The 12,144-nt window shown below is 38.9% G+C and overlaps 1 protein-coding gene across 4 annotated transcripts in view; it reads left to right on the top strand.

Moving 5' to 3' along the window:
• LOC137281942 (phospholipid-transporting ATPase IF-like) overlaps positions 1-12,144 on the top strand; it is a 107,543-nt gene that overhangs the window by 57,148 nt on the left and 38,251 nt on the right. For 3 of the 4 annotated variants that reach the window (XM_067813670.1, XM_067813671.1, XM_067813672.1), the window contains 3 exons: positions 3,659-3,778; positions 7,820-7,909; positions 8,313-8,393. The exons of the other annotated variant lie outside the window; for it this stretch is intronic. In XM_067813670.1, coding sequence (XP_067669771.1) covers positions 3,659-3,778; positions 7,820-7,909; positions 8,313-8,393 — 291 coding nt within the window. The remainder of the gene's footprint in view (positions 1-3,658; positions 3,779-7,819; positions 7,910-8,312; positions 8,394-12,144) is intronic. 4 annotated transcript variants of the gene reach the window in all.

Genomic DNA, 12,144 nt, shown 5'->3' with positions numbered 1-12,144 from the left:
GATCCTCTGTAAGCCTTCACCTCATGCTCAGCCTTCTTTGTTCATTAATTTCAGCTGCTTTGAACGGAGATGTAATGATATTTGTTCAGCTAATAATTAGTTTGCTTAAGCTTGAATGAAGTGTATGGAAATATGCTGTGTAATATGTCATCGGATGATATGTTTAAATCTATTTGCAACTGAAAATTTTGTCAGATCAATTTAGTAGGAATGAATGAATGGGTTTAGTTTTAAGCCACATTTAGCAATATTCTGGCAGTGTCATGGCAGGGAACTTCAGAAACGGGCTTCACACAAACTTAAGTCTTCAGACAAGCAGGCGCTTTAACCACTTCTCCCCTGCCACAGAGTTAAGTAGGAGCTTTAGTCTGACGTTACGTATACTATTACCATGTATGGCATAAACAGGTCCTGTGGTGACGGTATGGACATGTAGAAAAGTGTATAAAATATTCAGCTGTGAGGCAGTTCATATTCCCTACTAAATAATGAGTCAAAAAGGTACACAAAGAACTTAATTAAGCACCCCTGTATTTTCACATTAAGTTTTCAACATGTACATAAAACTTCTCATGGTGACTATGCCCTCTATTAAATCTGATTTTCTGATCCTTTGACTCAGATATGCCCAGATATGCTCCAAAGGATTAAAATCGTGATTCATTTAATCGTGAGATATGTCAGGGTATGCTAAGTTTTTAGTGTATAATGTGACGAATGTTTAAATGGGTTAAACCAGAACTTAAATAAGCCTTAAAGCAATGAAACATCTTCTCCACAACATTTCAAACGAATTCACTACAGTGTGAATGATAGCCAAACTTTGACTACCCAATGTCATTAGTTGCCTTTTCCAACAAGACCAATTCTAACCCTTGATGTCTGGTCAATATTAAACTATGACGTTTCAATACAGGTGCTCCTTACAAACCTTTGTGATGTCCGTCATCCTTTCATCACTGGTGGTAGAGCTTAAAAATCTCGAGCAACACAATCAATTTCTGTACACGTAGTTTGAAATTTATCCTTTTATGCTGACAGTTTCTATCCTTGCTGTACTCAGTTTCAAGACAGCAGATTAAATATATGCTTCTATTTGTTTGGGTGTATTTGTGCTTATTGAAAGATTTGTTGCGAAACTTACTTGCAAAATATTATCAAAACCTATTGCAATAAAATGTGTGAGATGTCATAAATATAAAATCGTTTACTGGAATAAATGTACATATCTTTTTTGTGGATGTAGGAGTTGGGTGGAGGGACAATCAAGTCAGATATTACTTGATGCTGAATGAATGATAGACGTACAGGGCCATAGATCTTGGCACTCATCCGTCAAATGTTTGTGGTGTTACAACCTATGGCAACTGTTTTGTGGATTGGGGGCGGGGGGGAAGCCTGTTGGTTAAACCATACGCTCCTCATGTTGAAGATCTGGGTTTGTTTCCCCACATGGTACAATGTTTGAAGCACATTGCTAGTGTCAACAGTCGTGATATTGCTGGAATATTTGGGATTGGTGGGTTTTCATGTATTGCTCTGTAAGTGTGATGATTGTTGAAGTTGCATGAAAAGAAGAAACAAAAACTATTGTCAGGTATTTCTTGAGAGAGGTAGGACTGTTTTAATTAATGTTTTTATTGAAAACGAAAGTTATGGAGGATGAATTCTATTAAATCTTTTTCCAACAAAAGTACCAACAATCAATAATAGATACATATTGAACGAATGCTCTTTTCTTCTTACACAAAGTATTATGCAAGGTTCTTGTGATTTTGTGTTAGTGAGAAGCAGGGAGACCTGAGTATTGCACTCCATACATTTTACCCATCTAACTCAGATCTTTGACTCAACAAGGTAGTGCTTCAACCACTTGACTAACTGACCACTCCATAACTCCTCGCATTTTACCCATCAAACTCAGGTCTTTGACTCAACAAGTTAGTGCTTCAACCACTTGACTAACACACTATGCCATCCATTCTTTGATCACAAGCAGTTAAACTATTTCCTCAATCCCATCTATACTAAATCTATATGAATTGTTCTACAGTTGTCGTTCATCTATTTGAAATCTACCCCTGAAGATCCATGTTGGAATTGCTTGTCGTAAGAACCAACGAACAGGATTGGATGGTCTGGCTCACTGACTTGGTTGACACTGTGTCCCAATTGTGTAGATAGATCGATGCTTTTGTTGTTGATCACTGGATTGTCTGGTCGAGGCTTATTTATAGACCACTGCCTTATAGCTGGGATATTGCTCTGTGTGGCGTATAAATATTTTCACTCACTCCCCCTTTTGACTCTTCATAATAAGGTATAAAATGTGCGATAAATGGCTCTGAAATTCTCACTTTGATATCCTCATAGATACTTCTTTAAATTTATTAAAAACAATTAATCATTCAGATACGAATTGAAGAGACATTTGACATTTGCATTTTTATTTTATCATATTATGATGGGAGGGTATTTTATCTTTATTGTCTGTTTGTTTTAGGACAGTTTGGATGTCACTGTCCTAATAAATAACCTGACTGTGGGATATCAGATTTTCTGTCAATCAGCTGACTGTAGAGTAGAGTGGAGAGTGACTAGTCTACTAACCCCCTATGTGCTCACAAGCTACACCAATCAATTAGGCTTTAACAAGCTATTGTTACCTACACATTGATCACACTCAACTTGGCTTACGCGGGGTGGATTTCACACCCGGCTTAACAAAATCAATACATGGAATACCACATAAGCTGAGAGCATTTGAAAGAAGGAAATCGTCTATTTATCTTGTGATAAACACTGTCGTCCCTAGTAACCTGGGCCTGTCATAGCGTACAAGGAAACAGTTCACTTCACACTGTGTGTGTGTTCATTACATGAAATACTGGGAGTAATAACAGTTTTCTGCACTCTTTGAAAATTGTCACTGTCATGTGGTATTTGTTTTAAGTTGTTGGGCGGCGACCCAGACTCTCGGTGTCAGGGCGGTTCAAAGAACATGGACGGGATGTTTGGGTCCATGCTGACGGTGGTCTCAGTGTACTGTTATGATATGACAGGGCTCCTCCGTCTCCACTGTCACTGACAGGTGGAACATCTATCCCAGTCAATCATTGATTTGGTATTGGAACTCTACCTGGTCGACATGTTTATTGAATGTTGTCATGGTGTGTTTTGATCGATCAGATTCCACTGACAAGCCAAGCGACTTGATACAGCTAATATGTCTATAGAACTTTAACTTCAACATGATACCAGCGGGACTTTGGATACCAGAATTTGATTCAATTAATTCTCTGAATTTTATGGATTCTTCACGGTATGGACAGAAACTGATTTTAACATGTGGAAAGGAGTGTTTCTGAATGTGAAACAAGGCTCTGTGAAAATTATTTGTGGATCTTGATATAGACGTGGATGATTATGTACATCATGATTAAATGACATGATCTGAGGATTTCAACTAAAATGTATGTAGTTACTCCATGGATATTAAATGACTTAGTGTTTCCTGCAAGGTACTGACATACACAAAGTGATGGCATTATTTAGGAAGTTCCAGTCCCGGGTGCATCCCGAGTCAGTCCCTCAGGGAAGCGGGAAAAATGAGGATTCTAGTTCTGATTCTAAACTGAAATCCCTTTTTTGCTGCCAGGGATGCATGAAGAAAAAGCGTCCTGCAAATCGGACCGTGTTTGTAGGAAACCGGCCCCCGACAACAGAGGATGTGTTTGTTCCGGAAAAATACATCGACAATCGAGTCATCTCTTCCAAGGTAAGAATGAAAACATTGAGTCAGTATGGTTCAGCCATATCTGACTTGTTATTGATGTAACTCCTCATATACTTGTTATCTGCCAACCTGACAGGTCAGAAAGTGATTTATTATGGTTTGATATGCATGCTATTGTAATTTGTTAATTTTGAGTTTTATTAACATCGTATGTTGAATTTGTATTCAACATAGTTACATAAGCCATCTTCCTCTCAATCCGTCGTATTGTCAGTGAAGCATATTGCCTCTGAAAAATCCATGAAGTCAGTTATTAGTAATGACCTTTGAAATATATGTATCCAATTTCAATATGTATTAGGGCATTGATACAGTGTTGGGTTTGATATCAGCCTCAGAACAGATTTAGATAAAGTAGTGTGTCATCACTCACAGTTGGTATTCATACTGAATATGTTTTCCTTCTCATCTTTCATCTAATGGGTATGTTATAAAAAATGAAAACTCATTTTAATAAATAATTGAGAGTAATTTAAAGTCGTAAGTGACTTCTAATCTCCCTCCATTAAAATTGGGCAGGGGGAGAGACTGATGCTTGTTATGAGAGGTGATTCATGGAATCAGTTAAAGAGACAAGGCTTTCAGACAGGGTTCATCCTTGGCAACATATCCCAAAAGCATAGACTGATGTTAATGAGGTCAATCACAGCATTGTCTGGTCCAGTGTTGATAATGTACTGCTATCCCTAAGCTAGAATATGACTGACTTTGATATGAGATATTCTGAACGCCAAATGAAAAAATTCAATTCAATTTAAGCCTGCAGTACTCTGCTTGTGTTGTGAAGGATTTGCCAAATGGTCTCCAATTCATTTTATTCTCACAAAGAATCACCTATGGTGGTACAAGAGAAAGGTTTTCTTAACATAAAAATAATTAGTACTTTATAAGATGTAAGTTGTTGCTTAAGTAATCAGGGACATTAAGATGTTTGGGTTGGAAAGAATTATATAAATAAATACAGAAGCCAGTGTTGAAATTGAACACACACATATAAATATACAATCACACTTAGAGGTACATATGTATTAATACATATGTATTATGAAAGATTCTTGATTTCTTTTACATTTCTGGTACTCAACATTTTTATTTTAGTGTAATTGTTTCGGGGGACTATGCATATTTTTTTTAGCTAAATTTTGGTTTGGATTCATAGCAAGATTCGCATGTAAACAGGTAGTGGAATAAATCAACTTTATTACTGGCCAATAGCCAACATTGACAGGTAGATTTTGATTTCAAGTTCTGTATTCAAGGTTGGATATATAATAGGCAGAAGGAGAAAAGTTTGCAAATGAAGGAATATCTTTTAAATACATATAGTAATGCCCTTTTGATGAAAACCAACATCAAAACATATTATTTACCCAATCAAATCCATATAAGTGATGTATTCCAAAATATCCAGAGCATTTTATTTACATTAGGCAGTAGCTTGTAAAAATATCCTATCAAACATTGACAAAATAATGAAAATGTACTGAGTTAGTTGTCCCCTGTAATCAGTGGATTTGGGGCAACATTGTCCACTGACAATCACCTTGCTTTTGACCACTGATAGATACATTAGTCTGTGGTTTTGTTGAATGGAACAACCCACCTATATTATCATGTGAAAGTGGCCTTAATGCATTACTTCAGCGTCATGTATTCAGCAAGAGGTCAGGTGACCCAGGTTTGGTCATGTGATTGTGTACATTGGTGATCGTGAACACTGACCAGATGGTGTGGGCAGAATGTTTACTTGAGGACTATCGCTAGGGAATGTGCTCATGACTGTTTAGTTGCCATTAACCCAGTTTGGAAGCTGATCACTTTCTCAAAACACAGACTGAGATTGACTCTAGTCTGTCTCAGTCTTTGAACCATATTATTTTCCCTACTGCCAAGCCTTCTCTGATATGTATTGTACCATTTACTGAGTCAGGATACAGTCACACTTGTCAGCATTTTATAAAACAGTCAGTAGAAGTATTACAACCTTCAAAAAATTATTTAAATTGCAAGGGATAAATATCATCAAGAAAATTTATCTTTAGACCATGCATCAGTGCTTCTTATGTGTCTGAAACCAATCTGCATCTTCTCTCAAAGGCACACACACATGCACGCTTGATGGCTCAGATGCTGAAACACAGACACTCACAGACAAGACAGCCTGGAAATTTCACTCACCATTTGGGAAGATCTTAGAATATGGAAAAAATGGATGAAATCATTGAAAAAGCATGGAATAATTTGTGTGTGTGTGTGTGTGTTGTGGGGAGGAGGGGTGTCTAAAATTGATGTTATACTTTTATCATGTTATCTTATCATAAAGAGTTGTGAATGGGCAACAGGAGATGGGAAGCCATATTTAAGTTATTGTACATTTCAGACACAGTATTACATATCTTTAAAGGTATCAAAATACCCTGGGACATATGTTGTGTCCAAACAAAATGGAAGGTTGACTTGAAAAAATGGATTGTTTTCACAACCATGTGGGAACCCTGGCAAACATACTTAACTCACATCCACACAAAACACAGACACTTTTATAGACACTCGTAAAGATAGATACACTCACTCTCTCTCTCTCTCTAACACACACACATACTCTCTCCCTATCTCTGTCTGATACCTTTCCTTATACAGGCCCACCATACCCCTCATCAGACCCACCCCACTCATCAAATCCATCCCACTCCTCATCAGACCCACCCCACTCCTCATCAGACCCACCCCATTCATCAGACCCACCCCGCTCCTTATCAGGCCCACCCCACTCATCAAATCCACCCCACTTATCAGACCCACCCCATTCATCAGGCCCACCCCACTCTTAATCAGATCCACGCCACTCATCAGACCCACCCCAGTCCTCATCAGACCCACCCTACTCCTCTTCAGACCCACCCTACTCCTCTTCAGACCCACCCCCCACTCATCATCAGACCCACCCAACTCCTCTTCAGATCCACCCCACTCATCAGACCCACCCCACTTCTTTTCAAACCCACCCACCCAACATTTAATCCCTGTCGCATGCAACAACATATTCATGTGACTAACAGACAACATTACTGAGCATTGTGGCAAAGAGATTACAAACATGAATTTTGAGAAAGCATTAATTTACAAAACAAAATACATGTGTTATGATGCATCATCTTTTCCACTTTTCGAACTTTGTATGATATTGCGTAACATACAGGTTACACACCTTGACTTTCAAATGTTACTGTGTAAAATGTCACACTGTAGTTATTGTGTAGTGAGTTATCAGTTATGTTAGAGCGTTGAAAGAAGAATGTTCAAGGTTAGTGCCAAAGTTCCCAGTACAGGGGTTGACAAAGGCATATTTTTATCACATCATTGTCGTTTACTCATGATGTCACTGGTGTAGTTGTTAGAGTGATTGCATGGATGGTGGAAGGTTGGTGGTTCCATTCCCTTGATAGTGTCACACCTGAAGAGGTTGAAACATGGTATTTCTTGTTGCCCTGCCTTTGATATGCAGACAGTCACACATGCATGTACATACTCATACTCACACATGTGCAGACATGTTCATATACTCATTCATGCATGTACAGTCACCCCTCGTCATAACATGGTTCTAAGGGTCCATGAATGACCCCCTGTGTTATAGATAACACAGAATATTTATGGAATATGTACATACACAGAGTCACACTTGCATTGTACATATGCATACGGTCACACGTGCATTGTACATACACTCGTGAAAATCCGTGTTGGAACCTGAGTCCTCAGCAACCATGCTTGTCATCCTATAGCTGGAATATTGTTGGGTGCAACAACAACAACAAAGACATAATGTGCCAGGAAGAAGAACAACTTGTTCCAGCTTTTCCTAATTTAGGTAGGAAGGAGCAGGTATTTAAGCCCGCTTGTTTTTCCCATGTTGTTATGGTCACCTGCATGATAGCCTCATCTGATAAGAGACAGTGAAGCATACTTTTATGTCATAAACCATGAAGACTTCTCCATTTTGAAACATTGTTTGTGTTACAGTACACGTTATGGAACTTTCTACCCAAGAACCTGTTCGAGCAGTTCCGACGTGTGGCCAACTTCTACTTCCTGTGTGTCGGTATCATTCAGGTAAGCCATCACCCGTCACCTTCACTTTCTACTTCCTGTGTGTCGGTATCATTCAGGTAAGCCATCACCCATCACCTTCACTTTCATTGTTGATTGGTCAAACTAAAACATACATGTCGGTAATTATGTGTGCGTAATGCCTAGTTAAGGCCGCTGATGGGCACCATACCCATGTGGGGAATGGAACACAGGTCTTCAACAAGTGAATGCTGCTCCAGTATCAAGTAGACAACTAATACTAAAATTAATCCCAGAATCATAACCCAGAATTTCAGATTGTCAACCCATCAAAGGAAAACCAACAGTGATGAAACTGATTTTTTTTCACAAATTTGTCTAGATTACCCTAGAAAATAACCCCGTGCTACAGTAATGTATCTTGAATGTGGTTTTTTTCCTTTAGTTGCTGATAGACACCCCAGTGACACCCATCACAAGCATACTCCCCCTCGTGTTTGTCATCTCGGTCACTGCCATTAAACAGGTAAGTGGTTTTCACTTCATCCCCACCTTGACTGGATTGTGGTATACGTGAAAAGTGGAAAGTGGCTCTTTGGAAGGCCTTAATGAGTGGATTGTTGAACACCTGAATTCCGTAATGAGTGGATTGTGGAGCACCTGAACACCTTAATGAGTGGATTGTGGAGCACCTGAACACCTTAATGAGTGGATTGTGGAACCCCTGAACACCTTCATGAGTGGATTATGGAACCCCTGAACACCTTCATGAGTGGATTGTGGAACCCCTGAACACCTTCATGAGTGGATTGTGGAACACCAGAACACCTTCATGAGTTGATTGTGGAACACCTGAACACCTTAATGACTGCATAATCACACAAAGAAGAAACATGAATTTGCACCCGTATGTAGTTTGATATCAAATGTGTTGACTTGCGTGGATATATTTGATGTCAAACAAAGGGAGTATGACAAATCTGATGTCATCACACCCAAGTTGGGTACATGTCAGTTACTGGATTGTCTGGCACAGACTCCATTGTTTACAAACCACAGTGATCCAGGTGGAACATATCAACATAACACAAACAATCAGACTACATAACTTTCTTGTCTCTCGGTCGCTACAGGCTGTATCGACTGACCGCCTCTAGTGGTACAGACCTCCATCTACCCAGTCCCTAGAGGCACGCACTGTGCTATTATCTTTAATGACTGTCTTGCGCATCTGGGATGGAAAGTCTATAAACCCTTGCATACCTGTAGCAGTGTTGTCAATACAACATGCTCAGTCATTAACTGTATTGGCGAAGACTATAGCTAGTCAAGGGAAGCCTGATTGCCTGTCAGAATATCAATCATATTTAATTCATGATGCAACTGACAGAGATCATCAGCTATATGCTTCCACATTGTGAATGTCATATTCTCGGAATTGTAATATTCTACACCTGGTGTATCATGTTCACAATATGGAAACACACAATGGTAATTTCATCTTTATTCTAATTTAACTTAGTATGTAACACAACTTCTGATTGGTCAGCGCTATACACTTAAGACCATGTAATCAGCATATTATTCTGAGGCAAATTTCACCAAAACTCGTTGAATGTATCCCTACAGTTTTGGGATAACGCTGTTTTTTTCCAGACATTGCCATTTGCAGAAGCCCTAGGTCAATTAACTCCCTTGTCCTGCTAAAATGGATGGAATTTGCGTAAACTTAGTTGTAAGATCAAACATCTTACTACAGCAGGCTGTTGACCCAACATTTTAAGATCATGGAACAAGATGTATGACGTCATTATGGAGTGTGACGTCACCCACTGTGACGTCATTTGACAACAGAACTGTTAATGTTCGGTCGTTAAGGAACCAGATGGTGAATTATCATTTGGAGCTGCATGCTCATTTCTGACCAGGGCAGTTTCATGTTGATAACCATTCATTTTAACTGTAACACTATGATTTATTCATCACTGTCAGATGTAGTCAGAGTGCACATAACAACGTGCTAGAGGGAACTAATTTGTCTGGTGATTGCATAAGTTCAAGAAGTGATGTGATTAACCTCTGACCTAGAGGAACTTTGACCTGATTTAAGTAATGAATTGCTTTCACCATAAACCGAATAAAACAAGTTGAATTAGAATGGGGATGACTGTACTGTGACAAATGGTGGATGTATACCGACGGTTTAATCAGTCTCTTCAATCTTACACTTCGCTGATATGATTAAATTTCCAGCTACATAACCACTGGTATACATCCCCAAACACAGTACACTTATCCCCTAATGGTATACAGAGCTAAAGACGGGGGATGTTACAGGCGTGGGAGTTTAACAGCTGAAAAGTTATAAATAACAAACCACATCACTAGTTTGCTCACACAAAAATATGTCAGTACTCATTAGAGTAGAGTTTAGAATTCTCAGTACACCACCACTTGCAATATGAGATTATAAGTACACACAACACCCCCAAAAGTTATCTAGAACCCAGTACATATGTATACATGCTTTAGGAGTTTGATGATTAATTCAGATTAATGAATCACCAGTCTAAGTAAAGTTATCCTCAGTACTTTTCGTTACACTCCACTACTGAGTCTAACAAAACCTTATGGGAGATGGCGTCAGGTAACCTTTGAGATTGACCAATCAGAACACAGCTTACCTAATCGCAAAAGTGCACATTCGCACATACCTTTTGAACTTTTTATCTCGAAAAGGTTTGTACTCGAACGATTCAAAATGCTATTTAGCATACGCTCGCTTCCGGGTGATGCACACAGCGTATGTACAACCATGACAACGGTGAGTAAACAGTCGCTGAAATTAGTGTTTTTGGCAATATTCAAGGATGTTAACTTGCGGAAATATTAGCTAATGGTAACCATGTCAACAGAAACCCCAAAGCGTATATACTGCAGGTCAAATAACTGTGTTACGTGCAGATTTTTGTTTGTGGAGAGTTCTGTGTAAGTGACGTGAATATTTTGAAAGTCCCTCCGATCCCTAAATAGTAGCCGTTGTCTGATTGGTTAAATCTATTTAACCATCTCACGTTTGATTGGACTGTCATTGGTCGCTGAAAGGTTACCTGACGCGACCTTCTACTAGGTTTTGTTAGACTCAGTGGTGGAGTGTAACGAAATACACTGAGACTAAGTTTACTTAGACTGATGAAGCACAATACCATAAGAAACTGTGTCTTTAAGTCAACCACCCAATTTGTCATATACTGACACAATCACAGTGACACATTGGGAAAGTCAGAAGGAAACCGTCTCTTTAAAGGATATCGGTAATGTTAGTCAATAGTTGACCGAGAAAGAAGACATTACATTGATGTATATATACACGTTGGAAGTGGGTCTTACCAAGTGACCTCATTTGCATATCTACTTGACACCATGTTTGTTGGGTAATTCTATCATGATCATAGCCCTTGTCCGCATTTGATGAAAAGGTCTGGAATGGTTTGGAAGAGACCTAGTTCATGCATGACTGAACGGAATAAAAATGAAACCAAATATGTTTGTAAGGGTTGGTTGTCCTGTAATCCCTTCTGGCGATTGTGATGCTGCCAGTGTTGACTGGTCGTCAGGTGTACGGGCAGACAGCATACAGACTTGGTCGATAGTGCACACATTGCTTCCAATCTCCTCAATTGACCTATGAATGATTGACAATCAATCAATGTGTTTTACATTACCGAGTTCTACCTGTGGAGTCAGACTGAATGCATTTTGATTAACCCATTGAGTGTCAAGTGAAATCTGTAATCATCAGTCAGCAGCTGAAACACCAGCTTAATCGTGAAATAGTTGATGATGATTTCCAAATTAATTGATCATTATAATACGTTTTCATGGGATAATGATGAAGATTATGAATCATGTAAAGAACTAACAAATCTATTATACATAACATTGAATGAAAAAACTGTCTATACTGTTTTTCCCCACTCCATCTCTCTCAAGGTCTCTGTGTTTGTAAGGTTAAAGTCACACCCTACTTCACCCTCAGCCACATATCTTGTTTCTAAGGTTAAAGTCACACCCTTCTTCATCTTCAGCCACATGTCTTGTTTCAAAGGTTAAAGTCACACCCTACTTCACCCTCAGCCACATGTGTTGTTTGTAAGGTTAAAGTCACACCCTACTTCACCCTCAGCCACATATCTTGTTTGTAAGGTTAAAGTCACACCCTTCTTCATCTTCAACCACACGTCTTGTTTCAAAGGTTGAAGTCACACCCTACTTCA

Source organism: Haliotis asinina, chromosome 4 (genome assembly GCF_037392515.1).
Source record: "Haliotis asinina isolate JCU_RB_2024 chromosome 4, JCU_Hal_asi_v2, whole genome shotgun sequence".
Classification (NCBI taxonomy): domain Eukaryota; kingdom Metazoa; phylum Mollusca; class Gastropoda; order Lepetellida; family Haliotidae; genus Haliotis; species Haliotis asinina.
The sequence above is the reverse complement of the archived record's forward strand: the minus strand, read 5'-3'. Positions and strand labels throughout refer to the sequence as shown.